The 21202-nt window shown below is 39.2% G+C and overlaps 1 protein-coding gene across 1 annotated transcript in view; it reads left to right on the forward strand.

Annotated features, from left to right (window-relative positions):
- Acer3 (alkaline ceramidase 3) overlaps nucleotides 1-21202 on the forward strand; it is a 54699-nt gene that overhangs the window by 21662 nt on the left and 11835 nt on the right. The window contains exons 4-7 of the mRNA XM_048360287.1: nucleotides 3061-3113; nucleotides 6449-6530; nucleotides 10709-10744; nucleotides 12142-12200. Coding sequence (XP_048216244.1) covers nucleotides 3061-3113; nucleotides 6449-6530; nucleotides 10709-10744; nucleotides 12142-12200 — 230 coding nt within the window. The remainder of the gene's footprint in view (nucleotides 1-3060; nucleotides 3114-6448; nucleotides 6531-10708; nucleotides 10745-12141; nucleotides 12201-21202) is intronic.

Consider the following 21202-nt stretch of genomic DNA (forward strand, 5'->3'; position numbering starts at 1 on the left):
CTGTTTAGGTTCACAAATGTACACTCCCAAAATTTGGGGAACCAGACGATTTCAACTGATTTTCAAACCACTTTCAGCTGATTTTATTTTGTCTTGCTTTCCTATTGATGGGCAAAGCCTACAAATATTGCTTATTTTGAAAATATAAAAAGAAGAAACAGTAGTATCTAGTTGTGTAGTTCATAAGCAGCTCTAGGGTGTTTGTGACAGTTTGAGTTTTTAAAGACTTACTTATGGGATGCTAATCCCTAGACACCGCCTTCACTCCACCTTTAGTCCATCTGAGCACTGACTCGGGAGCTGAAGCATTATTAGCTTTGTAAGAAATACTAAGTTTATTGATGATTTTAAAGTGATTTTTTTTCTCTCTTCCTGCCGATGGGTGCGACACTTTGGGTAGGTTTTACCTTGTTCCATTTACTTTGATCCAAGTATTTGAGTTAAATGCTCATTTTGCTAATGAGTGGGCTGGCCGTTTGTAGGTTTGTCTTTCCTGCTATTGATTGCTATTAAAAGCATTTACATCTAGAGTGTTGGCCGGTGAGATTGATTTTGCAATATCACAGCTACAGATGTGGCCCTTAACTAGCCTAAAGATTTTTGTTGTAATTTAATTATTTTTTCCTGTCCTTTAATTAAGCCCTCCAGTAGTCTAGCCTTAAAAATGAAGTTGATGTCCTTTAGGTCAGTAGTCCTAAAGAAACACAAACGAAGGACTGGTGCTGTGGCTCAGAGTAGGAGAGCTCTAGTCTTGAGCAGAAAAGCCCCTAGGCCCTGAGTTCAAGCCCCATGACTGTCAAAACAACCTACGAAATGGGTGTGTTTTTATTCTTGGACATATTTTAAAATACTTAAGAGAGCTTGGTAAATCTGTAGCACAGTAAATGTACTTAAGGTCACCTAATAATGTGAGCTATTAAAAGTGTGGCCACTGGGTGTTTGATTTTATAGGAAAAACAGTGTTTTTGAGAATAACATAGCTATGCCATTGCTTATCTGTTGGCGAAAATTCAAGAACAATTTGTGTCTACAATATTGAGTTTAAGATTTGGAAAAACAAGGATTGTTAAATAAATTGCTTCTATTCTTGTAAATGTAGAATTATGAAGTGTTAATAATGCAGATATCACCATTTCTCTTCTACTGACAGGTCTGGTTTATGCCAGCTCATTTTCTAGCATGTAGGGAATGACTTTGACAGGTTGATGACTTTTCAAGATAACAGAAATACTCATGTCTTCCGCCCACTGGGCCACTGCTAACATTTAGATGGTAGTGATATTCCAAGAAATGTGCGTATTAGACTTGAGTGTTACTTCATTTTAAAAGGAAGTTGGGTTCATGACATTTATTATCTTATTTTTTTGTGTGTTGATCCTGGAACTTGAATTCAGGCGCTGGATCCTGTCCTTGAATTTTATTTTGTTCTGTTTTGTTTTGCTCTAAGTTAGTGCACAATGTACCACTTGAGCTTTAACTCTACTTCCAGCTTTTTGGTGGCTAATTGGAAATAAGAGTCTGTAAGCTTTCTTGCCTGAACTGGCCTCAAACTGCAATCTTCAGATCTCAGCCTCCTGAATAACTAGGATTACAGGTGTGAGCCACCAGTGCCTGGCATTAGCCATTCTTTCAGAGATAGTTAACAGTTCAATCTGACGGTGTATTTCTAAGTGAACGAATGCAGAGGTCATACTCCAAACCCTTTCCTAGATCAGGCTCTTAGAGTATTTCTGAATAATAACAAAACCCACATTTAAAATCAGACCACCACCACCACCAAGCTTTCACTTTTTCAGTGGCTTTACCACTGGGGTTTTGAACTCAGAATCTTGCACATGTTAAGTAGGTGTTCTACCACGTGAGCCATACCTCCAGAGGAACTTTTGCTGCTTTCATTACTTTTTCATTCAAGTCTTGCATTTATGACCACATCCGCCTGGACTGTGATCCTGCTGTTTTTGCTTCCCGTAGCTAGGATGTTGGACATGAGCCCCCGCGCCCCCACCTGCCTTTCACTGGTTGAGACAGGTCTTAGGGACTTTTTGCTCTGTCATTGAACCTCAGTCCTCTTCATCTCCACCTACTGAGTAGCGAGGAAGACAAGTGTGAGCCACTGCTCCAAGCCGCCATTCTTGTAAGACAAAGCTGTAAATGCCTTTTGTTGCCTAAAACATTTGCCTGCTCTGTTTACTTCTTAGTTTCCTTCTTGTTTTCTATTCCTTCTCCCTCAGTGATTAAACTTCAGAGACACTGGGCTCTTTTTCAGATATTCAAACTCCCTTCCTGAATAGGACATTTCCATGTGCAGTTTCCTCTTCTAAAGCTTCTCTCTTCCCTTCCCTTCCTCTTTGAATCCCATGGACATATTTTTCAGGTCTCATTTTCTGTGTCATTGTATTAATAAAGATTTTCTAAGACCTTTTTTTTTTTTTTTTAAGCTGGTCCTGGGTCTTGAACTCAGAGCCTGGGCACTGTCCCTCAGCTGCTTCTGCTCATGGCTTGTGCTCTACCATTTGAGCCATAATACCACTTTTCTGGTAGCCATGCATGGAGGTATTGTGTTTCAAGCCAGCTCTTACAAAAAGTTAGGGGGGAAAGGAAAACCTTATCTCAACGGAAAAGCTAGATATGCTGGCTTATGTGGGAGACATAGGTAGGAAGGAGTTAGAGGCTGGCCCCAAGCAAAATAATCCTAAGACCCTATCCGAAAGTTAACTAAAGCTGAAAAGGGCTTGAGGCTGTCATTGAAATGGTAGAATACCACTGAGCAAGCAGGAGGTGCTTAGTTGAAACCTCAGTAACTACTACCAAGAACTTTAGTAATTCTGTAGAATTAGTAAAAGAAATTAAATAGTAAGGGACCAGCTTTGTTTTCTTTTTTGAGCTGGTAACTGGATACAGAGCATACTGAATATATACTGTACTACTGAGCTATATCCCCCACCCCAAGAGATGAGTCTTAGTCATTCTAGTGTTTTAGTATTCTAATGTTTCATTTTGATTTTTATATAATTGGAGCTTTATATTAAAACTTAGTGTTTTTCTTTGTTTCATATATAGCTGTTGGATGAACTCCCAATGATTTACAGTTGCTGCGTATTTGTGTACTGCATGTAAGTACTTAAATTTAGTTATCCTGATATATTTTAAATTCATATGTGTCTCTTAGTGAGTTAATGTAATTAAACTAGTTATATTATATTAAACTAGATATGTAATAGTGTACACAGTTATAAATTTCAAATCAATTAATAGTATAGTTTCTGGGATGTTTTAAAAATGCATATTGAAATTTGTAATCTCCAAACCCTAAAGCCAGTTTAGTTCGAATCTTAATTTGACTTAAATTGTGCAAGGTGCCTTTCTTTGAGTAAAGAATGCATCATTATGCCATAAAGTTTTGAAGTAGTTTCCCTATAGAGGAGGCAGTTTCTTAACAGAAATTTACCAAGTAAGCTGTGTCCCTTGCCCAGTTTTGGCGATGGAGTCTAGTGAACTTTTCTGTCCAGGTTGGCCACAAACCATGCATGGTCTTCTAGATCCCAGCCTCCTGAATAGCTAGGATTACAGGCATGAACCACTGGCATGTAGCCAATTCAGTGTTTTTGACTTGCACTTATATTATTAGTGTAGTAGTACGTTCTCTTTTTAATAGTAGCCCATTATACATATATGCCATGCACCAATGATGGACATCAAGACTGGACAATTTGGTGCTATTATGAATGGAGTGATTATGTCCACCTATGTACAAGTCTCTATGGTTAGGTTTTTGGGTTTTTTTCAACTGTATTGTTTTGTCTTTTTCTTTTTTGGTACTGGGGATCAAACCCAGGATGTTGCACGTACTAGGCAAGTGCTTTGACACTGAGCTACATCCCAGCCCTGTACAAGCCTTTATGTTAATATATGTTTTCATTGCTCATGAGTAAGCACGTGGAAATGGAATTGTTGGTTGTAGAGTAAGTATATATTTTCCTCTGTAGGAAACTGCCAGCCATTGGCCTGTGGTTGGTTATACATTATTTAGTTCTATGAACAATAAATACATCAGAATCCCATTTATAGATGTTGGATGAACTCCCAATGATTTACAGTTGCTGCATATCTTCCTGACAGCTGGTATTAGTTATTGATCATTTTTATTTCAGTCACTCTAGGGAAAATAGAATGCTTTCTCTGTGGCGTTTCAATAGACATTTCCTTAGTGACTAATGACATGGTCCATGTTTTCATGTGCTCCTGGGTCATTTCTATGTCGTAGGAAGTATCTTCAAATATTTTGTCCCATCACGTCTCTTTTTGAAGTGTTTTGGGATTTTTAAAAATTATTTTAACTATGTAAGATGTTTTGTATATTTTGGGCTCAATAAAATATAAATGAAAAGTTGTGTTTCATCTCAGCACTGGTGGCTCACACCTGTGATCTTAGCTACTTTGAGGCTGAGATCTGAGGGTCGTGGTTAGGAGCCAGGCTGGTTTGGAAAGTCTGTGAGACTCTTATCTCCAATTAAATCACAGAAAAAGCCGGAAGTAGGGCTGTGGCTCAAGTGGCAGTGTGCTGCCTTTGAGCAAAAGAAGCCAGGGACAGTGCCCGGGCTCAGAGTTCATACTTCGGGACAAGCCAAAATAAATGGATAATTAAAAATTAAAATTAAAAAACTGTATTTCGAATATTTCTCTCAGCTTGTAACTTACCTGTGTAAGTCTTACTATGTAACTTAAGCTAACCTGAAGCATGCTATATAGTGTAGGCAGCCTTGGACTCAGTCTTCATCTTCATCTCGAGAGTACTAGGATTGTAGGTGTGCACCACCATTGTTGGCCTTTAGAGGTATCTTGTGATAAATTGAAGGTTTGACTTTTTATGAAGTCTAATTTATAACAAAATTTTCGGACTAATGTATTCTTTGGTGTAAGAAATTAGGGTCAAGAAGATTTTGGGTTGTTTTTTTTCCAGAGGCTTAATGACTTTATTATTTTTTTTAATACTTATGTTTCTTCTTTAGGTCCATAATCCATTTTGAGTTAATTTTGTATACGACATAAGGTTGAGAGTCACGTATTCCCCTGCTGCTCTTGTCTATTTCCACACCATCTTTTGCAAAGATTGTTTTTCTCACTAAATCGTTTTTTCTGCACTGAATCATTATGGCACTTTATTCACTAGCCTGCTCTGTTGAGTTCTGTATACCATTCTGTCTTGTTATATTATAGTGCCATTGTAAATGCTGATATCAAACAGACTGATAAGTCTTCCAATTTTGTTATCTGTATACCTTTGGAAATTGTAAGTCCTTTGCATTTTTGCACAAAAAAAGTCTGCTAGAATGTTGAGTGTGATTAGGGATAGCGGTGTGGCTCATGCGGTTCAGGCCTCCATATTGCCAGAACCTCCTTTTTAAAAATTGTAATTACAGTGACTCTGTAGGCTAAACAGTTTTTCATTATTTGGGGTGCAATTTTAAATAGAGTCAACCTTTGGGCTGGGAATGTGGCTCAGAGGGAGAGCGCTCTCCTAGGCTGCAGGAAGCACCAGGTTTGATGCCTCAGTGCCACATACACAGAAAAGGCCAGAAGTGGCGCTGTGGCTCAAGTGGCAGAGTGCTCGCCTTGAGCAAAAGAAGCCAGGGACAGTGCTCAGGTCCTGAATTCAAGCCCCAGAAAAAAAAAAACTGGAAAAAAAAAAATAGAGTCAACATTTTAAAAATTATATTTTATTGTTTGCCTCCTTTTTTTTTTTTTTTTGCCAGTCCTGGGGCTTGAGCTCAGGGCCTGGCACTGTTCCTGAGCTTCTTTTGCTCAAGGCGAGCACTCTACCTCTTGAGCCACAGTGTCGCTTCTATTTTTTTCTATATATGTGGTACTGCGGAATGGAACCCAGGACTTCATGTATGCGAGGCAAGCACTTTACCACTAGGCCATCTTCCCAGCCCTGCCTCACTTATCTTTTATGTATTTATTTTTGCTGACCCTGAGCTCTTTTGCTCAAGTCTAGCAATCTACCACTTGAGCCACAGCTCCACTTCCAGCTTTTTGATAGTTCATTGGAGATGAGCGTCTCAAGGACTTTTCTCCCTAGGCTGGCTTCCAACAGTAGCTCTTCCCTCTCAGCCTCCTGAGTAGCTAGGATTACAGAGGTGAGCCATTGGCACCTGCCTTGTATTCTTCTTTTTGAATGCCTTCAGACATCAGCATTTGACTTAATTTTTACTTAACTGAGTTAGCTTCTGGCTCCCAGTTTTGGACTTTTCAGGAGGCAGCCTTATCGTTCTGGTTTCACTTCTCGGAGCCTGTAGGCAGGGCAGGGTTTCTAAGAGAAGCTAGTGGGTGGGAAGGTTAAGTAATAGCGGATCACAAAGTCTGTGGCAAATAGTAAAGCAGAATTCTCTTAAGTTCCTTCTCATCTGTTCTAAAGAAAGCTTCTGTGTCTTTTTTTTTTTTTAAGGTTTGAATGTTTCAAGACGAAGAACTCAGTAAACTACCATCTGCTTTTTACCTTAGTTCTATTCAGTTTAATAGTAACCACAGTAAGTCATATTTTGTTTTAACAGATTAAGTGAATTTGCCATTATGAAGTTTTCCACATTTTGGTTCTAATGTTTACTTTCAGCTCCTCAAACAGAAATGTTTCTGTACAAAACATTTTCAGATAATGCTCTTTTGTTTCCTACTCAGGCATTACTCCCTATAGTTGAAATAACGTTTTTTGTTTTTTTTTAAGAAGAGATTGAAGCCAGATGCTAGTGGCCGATGCCTGTCATCCTAGCTACTCAGGAGGCTGAGATCTGAGGATGGTGGTTCAGAGCTAGTCCCGGCAGGAAAGTCTGTGAGACTCTCATCTCTAACCACCAGAAACCAGAAGTGGCGCTGTGGCTCAAGTGGTAGAGCACTCGCCTTGAGCTGAAGAGCTCAGGGACAGTGCCCAGGCCCAGAGTTCAAACCCTATTACCAACAAAAAAAAAGAAGATAGGGAAAATAAAATGTTTTTTGGCAGTGAAAAATAGTTAATTTTCCTCATGGATGTACATATCAACTTAAGGTATTGGCTTTGTTCCATCGGCCCTTGAATGACTATTTTATTGGCTAGCCTTTTCCTAGTAAGTTAAGATAGCTCATCATCTCATCCTACCTTAGCATTTTTTTTTATCAAATGAGTTACATTTTGTATTAAATACTAATTTCAACCAACACTGAAAAACCTCCATCCTAGAACTAGAAATACAAAAATAGTCAAGAAATAGTTGCTCTCATGAATAGTTAATTCTGTTTGGCAAATTAAGCATGTAGACAAAGAATTACATCCCAAGATACTACCTCTAATTATAGAAATTAAATCTAATTACATAGTGAGGAGGAGGTAGAGATTTGAGACCATTTGAGTATAAAAGGGAGGGCACCTCATAGGTATGTCTGTCATATAAACATTTTTAAGTCTGGCACCAGTGGCTCCCACCTTGTAATCCTAGCTACTCAGGAGGCTGAGATCTGATGATTGTGGTTTGAATCCAGCCCAAACAGAAAGATCATGAGACTTTTATCTCCAGTTAACCACCAAAAAGCCAGAAGTGGAGCTGTGACTCAAGATGTGGAACACTAGCCTTAAGCAAAAAACCTCACGAATAGCACCCAGGCCCTAAGTTCAAGACCTGGACCCGTACATACACACAAAAAAGTTCAATTAAAAAACATAACTGCTTGAAGCCAAACACCAGTGGCTAACACCTGTAATCCTACTCAGGAAACTAAGCTCTGAGGATCAAGGTTCAAAGCCAGCCTGGATACAAAAGTCCATGAGCCTCATCTCCAATAAACCTCCAAAAAAATCTGGAAGTGGCTCTGTGGCTCCTGTGGTAGAGTGCTAGCCTTGAGCAAAAATGCTCATTGACAGTGCCCATACCTTCAACTTAAACACCAGGATTGACACGCACACGCGCACACACACACACACTCTCTCACACACACACACCTTGAGCCTAGTGAGTGATACAAGCATGCAATCCCAGCACGTGGGAGGTTTAAGAAAGAGAATTGAGAGCTGAAGGCCATACTGGACTCCATAAGGAGACACCCCCCACACCCTCAAGAAAAAGATAGTGGTTCAGTAGGTCATGGGAGCTTCAGAGGGAAGTCACTAGAGTTCAGTTTCAACTGGTGTTAGGCCTTTGTCAGGTCCCTAGGCAAGAGGCAATGAAATTATTAGTGTGTGTGTGTGTGTGTATGTGTGTGTGTGTGTGTGTGTGTGTGTATGTATGTGTCCATAAGCAAGCATTTACCTCAGAATGACAGAGTGCATTACTACAATTACTTACTGTTTGTCAGATAACTACAAAGGGCTTTGTCTCCTCACCATCGGTGGAAGAGGGGAAGATTTTCTATGGGTGGAGCACATGCTGAGTAGGGAGCTGAAAATAAGCATGGTGAATTATGCAAATGTCAGATGATAAAACACCTTGTGTGAGAGTTTGATTTTCTTTTCTTTTTACCATATTGTTGTTTGAACTCAGGCCGGCACCGTGCCACTGAGCTATTCTGCAGTCTCTTTTTTAACGACTTGCTTTTTATGGTTTCACTTACTTGGTTTTTTGTGCTGTTGAATCGAGAGCCTTGTGCTTTTGTCTTTTTTGGTTCATGGCTTGTACTCTACCACTTGAGTTGTGCCTCCGGCTCCAGTGTTTTGCCAGTTATTTGAAGACAGTAGTGTCACATACTTATCTTCTGGTGTGGCTTCGAGCCAGGATCCTCAGCCTTAGGGGCAGCTAGGATTACAGGTGTGAGCCGTTGGCACCTGGCTACACTGGCGTTTTTAAGACAGGATTTCACTTCCTGCTTCAGCACGTAGATCACAGTCCTCTGATTTTTCACTTCCCATCATAGTTGGGATGACAGACGCACACCACCATACCCATATAATTAGCTGAGAAGGGATCTTGCCAATTTTCTACAGAGGCTAGCCTTGATCTGCCGTCCTCCCAATCTCAGCCTCCCAAGCAGCTAGAATTACAGGTATGAACCACTGGTGGCTAGCTAAGTGTTTGAAATTTTATCCTCAAGGTAGTATAGATCCATTAATTGATTTAAAATCAGGTAGAGAGGGGGACGCAATCAGGTATGTTTTAGAAAGGTTAATCTGTATCCAGCATGGATTAAAGGAGTGGCAGCTGAACTCAGGGACTTTCCATATACTTTTGTAAGATATAAGACTCAAGACTAAATTATTATTACAGCTCTGGAGGTGAAAATACTAGCTAATATAAATGATGATCTGTGGGACATGTTGTCCCATGAATAAAGAGGTTGTAGGTAGAGGAAAGAAGGAAAAAATGGTTTCACAGTTTATGGCTTTGGAGGGTTCCATACACAGGATGTCTTAACTATGATAAGTGAACCGCTTTTGAAGGAAAGGTAAGGATAGCAGCAGATAAATTAGGTCAGATTAGTAGAATATATTAGGTTTGACGTGCCTAGTATTAATGACACCAGGCAGGCTGGTCTAAAGATGCAGCTTATGAGCTGATGTGTGGATAGATGGAGTGGCACAGAAATAGCATAGACCATTAAAATGAATAACGACATAACCCTATAGAATGGAAACATCGAAGGACAGGTGCAAGAAATGGAGCCAGCCGAGGCTGCGGGGGAGTGGGGGAGAATTGGGGAAGAGGGAAGGTAGGAGAAAGTTGAGGGAGGAGGTAACAAGTTTGACAAGAAAAGTACTCACTACCTTACATATGTAACCATAACCCCTCTGTACATCACCTTAACAATAAAAAAAATTAAAGAAAAAGAAAAAAAGAAGACTGAGAGCAAGCAATCTGAGTTACAGAAAAGTGAACAGAACTTGATATTATAGAATACAAAAATTCCAAGAAGTACAAATGTTCTAGTACAGTATTAGTTGCCTCTGAATGGATGAGGACAGGACTGAAGATTGAAAGCTGAATAAAAGAAAAATTCCATTTATAAGACTAAGTAATATGAGCAGTGCATTGATTCCAGCTAGTTGAGAGGTTTAGTAGGAAGTTTAAAGTGCACATGCATACTATTTTCTTGAGTTTCCATGTAAGATATTAGAGCCTAAAATTAGGATTTGTGTGATAGGAGTGTTTCAAGGTGTGTGAGTAGTTTAGAAACAGAAGACACTATAAGAAATGTGTTTTAAATGTCTTTCCTCATTGTGTATCTACTGTGTCTAGACACCGGTATGGATTTTAGCTTTTCATTCCTCATTCCTATTACTCAGATAAGAAAAAGTAAATATTTGGATTAAACAGCTTGCTCAGGACCTGCCGCAACTACACGGCAGAGTTTGAAATTTTTTCTCCTGTCTCTAAATGCAGTGTTCTTTCTCCTGGAGAACAGCTGTGCCTCAGAGACTGTCAGTAGAACTCATTCACTTCTCATGAGTGTCTGTGCGTCTTTGTCTCTCTCCATGGTGGTGACGCAGAGGCCAAAACACAGGCCACAGCAGTCTACAGCAGATGTGAAAGGCTTTGTCTGTCATGGCAACGAGCACTTGGGTACAGTCTCTTGTAGTCAGTACTAGCCCTCTGTGCCACTCTACCTAATCTGACTGGTTTGACTTAATTGGGATCAGGTCCAAGAAGGATTGGGGAAACGGAGAGGTTTGGGCCTGGCGGAATATTTGGAATAGGTTTTTGTTCTCCATCATACACTTCATAACCATGTGTCTTTTAACATTTTGCAGGTTTACCTTAAGGTTAAAGAGCCTATTTTCCACCAGGTAATTTTATTTTAACTATCACACATTTGATTGTTTAACAGTACATGCCTGGGGCTGGGAATATGGCCTAGTGGTAAGAGTGCTTGCCTCGTATACATGAAGCCCTCGGTTCGATTCCCCAGCACCACATATACAGAAAATGGCCAGAAGTGGCGCTGTGGCTCAAGTGGCAGAGTGCTAGCCTTGAGCAAAAAGAAGCCAGGGACAGTGCTCAGGCCCTGAGCTCAAACCCCAGGACTGGCAAAAAAAAAAAAAAAAAGACCAGTTCTGGATTAAAGAGGACTTGAGATGTAATAACTGAATATGATTCATGACCCTGTGTTTTCTTTACCTGCAATGAATATTATCCGGAGGACTGAAACATTGGAATAAAGTCATTTAGTATATCAGTGCTAACTGCCAGATTATGTTGTCTATTGCATGGTTATAAAATAGACTGTTCATGTATTTTAGGAAATGAAATTGACACTGTTTAAGTAGAGAGACAGTATGCACACATGAGTAGCACATGTGTGGTAAAATGCTAACATTTAAGGAATCTGAAATGCCAAGTTATAATAAATAAGGTATTTTTCACTCTATAGAATATGAAAATAGCAGTGATGGGAACTATACGACATAGACATTCCACAAGAGGTGACAAAGGAAATGTTTCAGCCCATCTTTCCAAGTAGAGAATAGCTTTAGGTTTCAGTAGAGAAAAAAAATTGGGTTTATGGGGCAAAACGTATGAATTATTATTGAGCAATCCCAGTCATAGCCCTGTTGTTCCTGGAACCCAAGATAACTAGCTGCAAAGGCAGAGCCAAGACATATAAAATGGAGGCAGGGATGCCAACTTTTATGTGGTGTTTCCACTTAATTTATGGTAAGGAGTCAGTGCTTTTTAGCATAAACAGTTCCTAAGTATCTATTACACTAATTTTTTTTTCTCAGAAGTTAGGACAACTATATGTAATCACACATTTTAAAAATTCTGTTTGGGGAGGCTGGGAATATGGCCTAGTGGCAAGAGTGCTTGCCTCCTACACATGAAGCTCTCGGTTCGATTCCCCAGTACCACATATACAGAAACGGCCAGAAGTGGCACTGTGGCTCAAGTGGCAGAGTGCTAGCCTTGAGCAAAAAGAAGCCAGGGACAGTGCTCAGGCCCTGAGTCCAAGCCCCAGGACTGGCAAAAAAAAAAAAAATCTGTTTATTTTTTTCTGCTATTTACTGAGTGCTGTGCTTATCAAAATGATTTCTAATCTTTAAATATTTAATTATGTTAATTTAAGTTTCATTTAAATATAATGAAAGATAATCAGTGTTTACATTTAATTGACTTTATGGCAAAAAACCACTTTCTTTGCCAAAGAATAATGATTGTGCTGACTTCATTTCTTTTCCTTATCCAGGTCATGTATGGAATGTTGGTCTTTACTTTAGTACTTCGGTCTATTTATATTGTTACATGGTAAGTAGTTTGGATCAACAATATAGTGACTAAAGTATACTGAAGTTTATAACAAATCTATAGCAGAAATCGAGTAAAATATAACTAACAACATCTCTATGTCCAGAAGAGCTGCCAATAGAAAATTATAGCCCCAAATTTATTATTGTATAAGAATTACTATTCTTCTAGCAAGTTGTTAATGGTCACTACATGAAAATGAGAATTCTGCTAGGCATCATTGGGTCATGCCTGTAATTCTAGCTACTTAGGAGGTTGACATCTGAGAATCAAAGTTCAAAGCCAACCTGGACAGGAAAAGCCCATGAGACTCTTATCTCCAATAAACTACTCAGAAAAAGCCGGAAGTTGGTGCTGTGGCTCAAGTGGTAGAGCACTAGCCTTGAGCACAGAGGCTCAGGAACAGGACCCAGATCCTGAGTACAAGTCTCAGAATCTTATCATAAAAATATTTTCCAGGCACTGATGGCTCACGCCTATAATCCTGGCTACTAGGGAAGCTGAGATCTAAGGATTGTGGTTCAAAGCCAGCCTGGGCAGGAAAGTCTGACACTCTTATCTCCAGCTAACTACCAGAAAACAAGAAGGTTGCACTGTGGCTCAAAGTAGAGCACTAGCTTTGGGCCCCAAGAGCTCAAGGAGAGCCCTCAAGCACCACGGTCGCAAAAAAAGAAAAGAAAAGAAAAAAAATTGCTCTTTCCCCTCAAATTTACTAGTAAAGCCTTTTTAATAACACCTCAATAAAAGCTGTTGATATCACACATAAAAAGATAATGTTTTAATGGAAAGCCATCTGGGAAATAAGCCTAATTTTTAGTAAGATTTCATGAAGATTAAGTAAGAAATAATATTTATGAGAATGCCTTAAATAGGTGCTGGCTATAGACCAAGCACTTCATAAATAGTATGATTTGTGGGATTGTTCCTTCCTTTTCTTTTTAAAAATATTTTGAGATAATTATAGAAATGTGTGTATTTGCAAGAAAGAATAGAGATTCTTTGAACCCTTTACCAGTTTCTTCCAGTTGTGATGTCTTACAACATTGTAGTACAGAGTGACAGCCGGGATTTGACATTGACATAGCCAAGATACAAAACATCTCTGTCACACAGGATCCCCGTTGGTCACAGCCACATGTGGTCCTCTCCTACCTCACCCCACCTCCACTCTTTGTCCTCATCAGAATGTTATATAAGTGTAAACATACAGCCTGTAGCCTCTGAGATGGTTCTTCCACTTCAGCGTAATTCCCTGAAGGTTAATCCAAGTAGTTGAATGTATCAATAGAGTATTCCTTTCTGCAGCTAAGTACAGATGTGCCACAAGTTTAACCTTCCAGCTGTTAAGATCCAGATTATTTCTAGCTTGGGGCTAGCATAAACCTGGGATAAACATCTGAAAGCAGATTTTTATGGGAATATGTAGTTTCCATTCTCTGTAGTAAAGGCTCAGAGTGGAAGTAAGTTGTATGGCAATCCTATATTTAGTTGTTCTCACAAGTGTTGAGCTCTTTTCCAGTACGGCTCTACCATTATAGTCCCACCAGCAATGTTTGGGTGCTCCAGTTTCCCAGCCTCCTTACCAGCAGTTAGTGTTGTCACTATTTTTTTTTTATTTCATCCATTCTAATGTGTGTACTAATAACTTGTACCATCAATCTGCATTTCCCTAATAATTAATGACGTTGAATATATCTTCCCATGTTTACTATCAGTATGACCTCTTTAGTGAAAAATCCAATGTCTTTGCCCATGGTTAGCATAGTTTCTCCTGCTTTTACAGTGAATTTTGACATTCTAATTCTTTGTAAAATACATGGTTGGCAAATAATTTTCTCCTGATCTGTATCTTGGCTTTTCCTCTTCATTGCAAGGCCCTTTAATGAATAAACATCTTTAATTTGATGAAGTCAAATTTTTAGTTCTCTTACCATACATTTTCTGTCAAATCTAATAATTCTGTACTTCACTATAGATCCCAAAGATTTTCTTCCTATTCTTTTTTCTAAAAGATTATAAGTTTTTACAATTTACATTTAAGTCCATGATTTATTTTCAATTAATTTTATATAAGGTCTGAAGCCTGAGTTGAGGTTCTCTTTTTTTTTTTTTTGGCCAGTCCTGGTGCTTGGACTCAGGGCCTGAGCACTGTCCCTGTTCTTTTTGCTCAAGGCTAGCACTCTGCCACTTGAGCCACAGCGCCACTTCTGGCCATTTTCTGTATATGTGGTGCTGGGGAATTGAACCCAGGGCCTCATGTATACGAGGCAAGCACTCTTGCCACTAGGCCATATCCCCAGCCCGAGGTTCTCTTTTTATCTGTGGATTCTAACTGCTACAATACCTCTGGTTGAAACACTGTCCTTTCTTCATTGAATTACTTTGGTACCTTTGTGAAAAAATATTTTGGTGTACTTGTATGATCCTATTTCTGTTCTATCTATTCATCCATTGATCAACATTTACCTGTCCCTCTTCTAATACTTGATGGTCTTGATTACTGTAGCTATATAAGCCTCCAAATCATATAAGTTGATTCCTCCATTCTTTTTCAAAACTGTTTCACTATTCAGATCCTATACCTACCTACCTATCTACCTACCTACCTACCTGTCTACCTACCTACTTACCTATCTGCCTCGCTCCCTCCGTCCTTCCTTTCCTTCTTTGCAGCCTTCTTTCCTTCCCAATACAGGGAAGCAAATCCATAGCCTCCTACATGATAGGTAAGCGCTCTACCACTGACCTACATCCCATCCTCTTTATACATTTTAGAATGACATTTTTTATTTTTAAAGTCTTACTGGAATTTTGATAACTTACCTAGGCTTTATACTTTGAAGACAGTTGACATCCTTACTATGCGAAGTCATCCAATCTACCAGTTTCCTTTTTAAATGTTTTCCCTCAGCATTGTGATTAAGCAATTAAAGTTGCATTATTTTTGTTGGTTTCATCTTATTCATTTTTTTGGTGTCATCAAATCAAGGTTGCACATGTTAGTCCTTCTACCACTGAGCTTCATCGCAGCCCAGTATTGTATTCTTGAATTGTATGAACTATTCACTGCTATTATATAGCATAACAGTGTTTTGTTTTGTTTCGTTTGCTTTTGCCAGTCCTGGGCCTTGAACTCGGGGCCTGAGCACTGTCCCAGCTTCTTTTTGCTCAAGGCTAGCACTCTACCACTTGAGCCACAGCATCACTTCTGGCTTTTTCTATGAATGTGGTGCTGAGGAATCGAACCCAGGGCTTCGTGTATGCGAGGCAAGCATTCTATCACTAGGCTATATTACCAGCCCTGTATTTGTTTTATATTTACTTTCTATTCTGTTACCTTGCTAAAGTCAGAAATTCAGAGAATATTTTTGAGATTTACTTACAAATGGAGACTTTGATCTTCTTCTCTACTATGTATGCTTTTAATTTTTTTCCTTTTTGTCTTGACTAGAGAGATCTACCAGGACAATGTTGAATAGGAATTGCTTTTTTATTATTATTAAATTTTATTTACAAGGTGATGTACAGGGGGTTATAGTTACATATTAAGGTAGTGAGTATGTTTCTTGTGATATTTGTTGTATCCTCCCTCATTTTTCTTTTCCTTTCCTTTCCTAGTTCAGATAAGCATATATACAATAACCAGTGTACCAAAATTGCATACAGTAACCACAGCGATAGCCCAAAGGAAATTCGTACATTAAACATAACGACAACAATAAAATCCTCCTTTTTCCATCTCTTGGAGTTCATTTTGCTTAGCCTCATCTTATATAATTATATGTTCATAGGTGTTGAGCTGTTGTGATCCTCTGATAGGTCTATCCTAGACCTTTTTATGTTTATTTAGTAATTGTTTGGTTTTAGAGACATACTGTAAAGTTGCTGACCAAAACGTGGAAATACCATTTGAAAAGAAGTTTGCCATTTTACAGACATGATCTCTACTGTTCTCCCCGCCCCCCACATCCACATATCAGGGAGACCATGCGCCTTTGTTCTCTGTGTTCTAGGCTTGTCTCGCTCAACATTATTTGTTCAAGATCTGACCATTTCCCTGCGAATGCCATTATTTTATCATTTCTAATCACGTGTAGAATTCCATTGTGAACAGCTACCACATTTTTGGGATCCATTCATCTGTAGGTGGGCATCTGGGTTGTTTCCATATTTTGGCTACTGTGAATTGTGCAGCAGTAAACATGGATATGCAGATGTCTTTGTGGTATCCTGGATCCTGGTGTTCAGGATAGATGCCTAGGAGTGGTATGGCTGGGTCATAGGGTAGGTCTATGCTGAGCTTTTTGAGGAACCTCCATACTGTTCTCCAAAGTGGTTGTCCTAATTTGCACTCCCACCAACAATGGAGAAGGGTTCCTCTTTCCCCACAGCCCCTCCAGCATTTGTTGTTTCCTGAGTTCAGAGTATAGGCCATTCTAACTGGAGTGAGGTGGTATCTCGGGGTTGTTTTTATTTGCATTTCCTTTACTGCCAGGGATGTTGAACATTTCCTCATATGTTGCTTTGCCATTTTTATTTCTTCTCCTGTGAAGTCTCTCTTTAGCTCTCTTGTCCATTTAATAATTGGTTTACTGGGTTTGGAGGGGGTTAGTTTCTTGAGTTCTCTGTAGATGACAGATATTGGGCCTTTGTTGCTTTGCTGGTGAAAATCTTTTCCCATATGGTTGGCTATCTTTCTAGTTTGGTGGCTATGTCTTTAGCTGTGCAGAAACTTTTTATTTTGTAGTAGTCCCATTTGTCGAGACTCTCCCCTATCTGTTGTGCTTCTGAGACTCTTTGAACAGGAATTGTAAGAGCAGATATCCTTGCTTTGTTTCCAGTTTTAGAAGATTAGCATGCTGTCCATTGCCTTTAAGCCTTTAGAGGTATTCTTTATCAAATAGAAATTTTTACCCTGTTTTATTTTACAAGCGTTGCCATAACAAAATACCACATTATTATATGGCTTAAATAACAGACACATATTTTCCTAAAACCCAAAAATACAAGATTAAGGGAGAAGAACTCTTCCTTACCTTTTCCTAGATTGCTGCTTGCATTGGCATTCCTTGACACATAGGCTATGCCTTGTTGTCACATGGTTTTCTCCCTGTCTTCCTCTGGCTGCCTTCCTTATTATGACACCAGTCTTCTTGGAGTAGGGCCCTACTCTATTCATTTCAAATAATTTCACAATGACCCTACTTAAAAGGCACATTCTGAAGTATAGGATTAATAATTCAACTTTACCCTGCCCTGTTTAAAAGATAACTATCTGAAATATTTTCTTACATAAATTCAGCACAAGATCAGACAGTATTATTTTTGCTCCAGTTGTAATATATTTGTAGAAAACTCTAGAGAGAGGCAAAATATATTTTTCTACATTCTTATTGTTACCATTGCTTTTTCTTCCTTCCTGGTATTCCGGAATCCTCCTTTCGTCCTTTCCTTTTTGCTTATTTAGCCATTCTTTCAAGGTGGGTCTGTCAATATATCCTCTTAGATTTTCTTCACTTGAGAATGTCTTGATTTCTACCTCATTTCCTGAAGCACATATTCACTGAATACAGAATTCTAGATTGACAATTCTTTTCTTTTTCAGAACTTGAAAAACGTGCCACTTCTTTCTGGCTTTCACTTTTTTTTTTTTTGCCAGTCCTGGGCCTTGGACTCAGGGCCTGAGCACTGTCCCTGGCTTTCTTTTGCTCAAGGCTAGCACTCTGCCACTTGAGCCACAGCGCCGCTTCTGGCCGTTTTCTGTATATGTGGTGCTGGGGAATCGAACCTAGGGCCTCGTGTATCCGAGGCAGGCACTCTTGCCACTAGGCCATATCCCCAGCCCCTCACTTTTTTTTAAAATGAGAAATCTGCTAATATTTGAATTGTCTTTCCTTATAGATAAAGTTGCATTTCTCAGTGCTTTCAAGAGCCTTACATCAGTTTCATTGGGTTTAACGTTTTTGTGGTTGGCTCAACTTCTTGAACCTCTATGTTTCAGGGTTTTTTTTTGTTTTTTTTTTTCCCCTTTATTTGGGGGAGATAGATTGGTTTTGTTGTTGTTACTGTTCTCTTTTTTGCTACATTTAAATGATTTCACTCATTCCATCATCAAGTGTCAGTTTTTCAGTCCTATTCTCTTTCTCCTTTCCTTTCGGTGAATCAGTAACATAAAGCTTGGATTTATTTTTTTTTGTCCACCCACATAGGACTCTTGAGTGCCTCCCTCCGTATTACAGTCACGCACTGTCCGATGTTCAGATCCTGCCTTACTCTCTACTGGCACCCAAGTGGGAGAATGACCCTCACTAACCGCTGGGCTGGGAGGGGATTCCTGCTTCTTTCACGAGACTCCCCAGCCCCCCGGGTCCTGCTCTGGCAACCAAGTGGAGTGCCTCGTTTCTCACCCTCCGTGTGGTCTCCACTGACACCCCACGTGTGTTGTTCCCTATGGCCGATGATAGAAGTTTGGATTCTCCAGTAGGGGTTGTGAAGATGGAGACCCGGGCTCCTCCCCCTCTCCTAACACTGCTAGCTGAGAAGCGAAGCCTTGTGCTCTGTCCTTGGTCCTCTCAGCTGGGCAAGGGGTTGGTGTACCTTCTTCCTGTGGCCTATCACAACGGAAGTCTGGGCTCTAGATTTGCTGTGTGAGCTGGTTTGGGAACCAGTGTTTCTTTGTATGGTGTTTCCCTATAGAAGAGAGATTATTACCTGAAAAGCTTCCTTTCTTTCTGTACTTTTGTGGCCCTCTGACTAAAGAGTAGGTTTTGTTGGGGCTCTTTTTGTCTGTGCCTAGTGTTGTTGCTAAGTTGGTGGCTTCTTAAGTTCTAAGCCTAGAATATGTTAGATAAAAGGAAAACAAAAGCTGTATGAACCTGGAGAGTATTATGCTAAGTGAAATAAATGAGGCATAAAAAGAGAAATGCCTCATGATCTCACCTACATGTGGATTCTGAGAAAGCTGAACTCCTAGTACAGGGGGAAATGGAGCTCACCAGTGATAAGGGTCGAGGAGGGGGAGGGCACGGGGGGATGTTGGTCAGTTAAATAGGAGGAATAAGTTTTTAATATCTGTTTCAGGGCTGGGAATGTGGCCTAGTGGTAGAGTGCTTGCCTAGCATGCATGAAGCCCTGGGTTCGATTCCTCAGCCCCACACAGACAGAAAAAGACAGAGTGGCACTGTGGAAGAGTAGAGCTAGCCTTGAGCAAAAAGAATCCGGGACAGTGCTCAGGCCCTGAGTCCCAAGCCCCAGCACTGGCAAATATATATTTATTTTTATTTATTTATTTATTTATTTATTTATTTGTTGCACATCAGGTTGTGACTATATTTAGCAATAACGTATATTTCAAAATATCAAGAATAAATTTCAAATGTCTCATCACAAAAAGATAATATATTAATTAGCTTGCTTTAGTCACTCCACATTGTGTATGAGTATATATGAACACCATATTGAATACCCCTAAGTATATAAAATTATGGTTTGATTATTAGAATGATATTAATTATTTTAAGTGGGAGAAACGCACTATCACTTCTCAATTCATAATTTTTGGCTAGGTCACCTTCTCCTCTCCAAAGAAGACTCTTCTAATATTTGTATTATATGTAATGTCCAAGAATTTTGTTGTATTTAGTGGAAAGAATAGGAAAAAAGTATATGCTTTCTTCTTAGATGCAGAAGCCCCCAGTTTATTCTGATTTTTTAATCTACACCTTAGGAAATGTGAAAAGAACATAAAAGATAATCATGACTTAAGTCTGATAAATATGATACCAGGACTTTTAGAAAGTGACAAATCTTTAAAAACCACTTAACAGGCAGTTCTATAAAATAAGATCATCTCTCATCTGTCTTGCCACACCTTTTTGTATTTACATCTGGTGATCACTTCATTTCGTATTGTTTATTATCTACTTATGTGTCTGCCAACTTACATCATGAGCTTTTTAAAGTCTTAATTAACTTGGTAATTCCTGGTGTCCGCAGAGATCAAGTGATATCAGGTAATTCCAAATACTTTATATAAAAAGGAATATTCCTATAATCCTAGCTACTCAGGAGGCTGAGATTTGAGAATCACATTCAAAGCCAGCCTGGACAAGAGAGTCCACAGGACTCTTATCTTCAATTTACTTATCTCCAATTAACTACCAAAAAAAGTGGGGTTGTAGCTCTAATAGTAGAGCACTAGCCTTGAGCAAAAAAGCTCAGGGACAGCAACTAGGCCTTTAGTTCAAGTCTCAGGAACAGCATATACATACATACATACATACATACATACATCATAAATATTCAGTAATAAAAAATTAATAAAATATAAAATCGAATTAAGGGTTTTTGTGTTATCTGTTCAAGAATCCCCTGAGTATAATACACACAAAAAATGAGAGAAATGGAAAACATAAGACTCCATAAGGATATTACTGAGTCCAAGAACCAGTGGTTAAAGGCCAAGGGAGAGGGACAGGGTGGAGGGAGTAGACAGCATAGACTACCGAGAAAATGAGAGGGGAGAACTTAGCAAAGTAATTCCCAAAACAAATAGGTACAATTGAATGACGTGCGTTATTAAATTGAGAGTCCATTGGGACAGGGTGGAGGGAGTAGACAGCATAGACTACCGAGAAAATGAGAGGGGAGAACTTAGCAAAGTAATTCCCAAAACAATTAGGTACAATTGAATGACGTGTGTTATTAAATTGAGAGAGCCCATTGGATACCAAGCACAAGGATACCAATAGATCGTGTCAGTTGCAGAACTGTGTAACAAGGAAATTTCCTCAAGTTTATATAGGTGGGAAGTAGGGTTCTATCAGAATAGCTTTGAACTTGTAAAAGCAACATTAGAAACTAGAAGACAGGCAGTCAGCACTCTCAAGTTTCTGTAGAGAAATCATTTCTAACCCCACACCATATAATCAGCAAGACAATAAAACATGGAGAAAATACCTTTTCAGAAGTTTAAGTTCTGTTAAAAAGTTTTAAATCTGGTA

Source organism: Perognathus longimembris, chromosome 13 (genome assembly GCF_023159225.1).
Source record: "Perognathus longimembris pacificus isolate PPM17 chromosome 13, ASM2315922v1, whole genome shotgun sequence".
In the NCBI taxonomy this organism is placed as follows: Eukaryota; Metazoa; Chordata; class Mammalia; order Rodentia; family Heteromyidae; genus Perognathus; species Perognathus longimembris.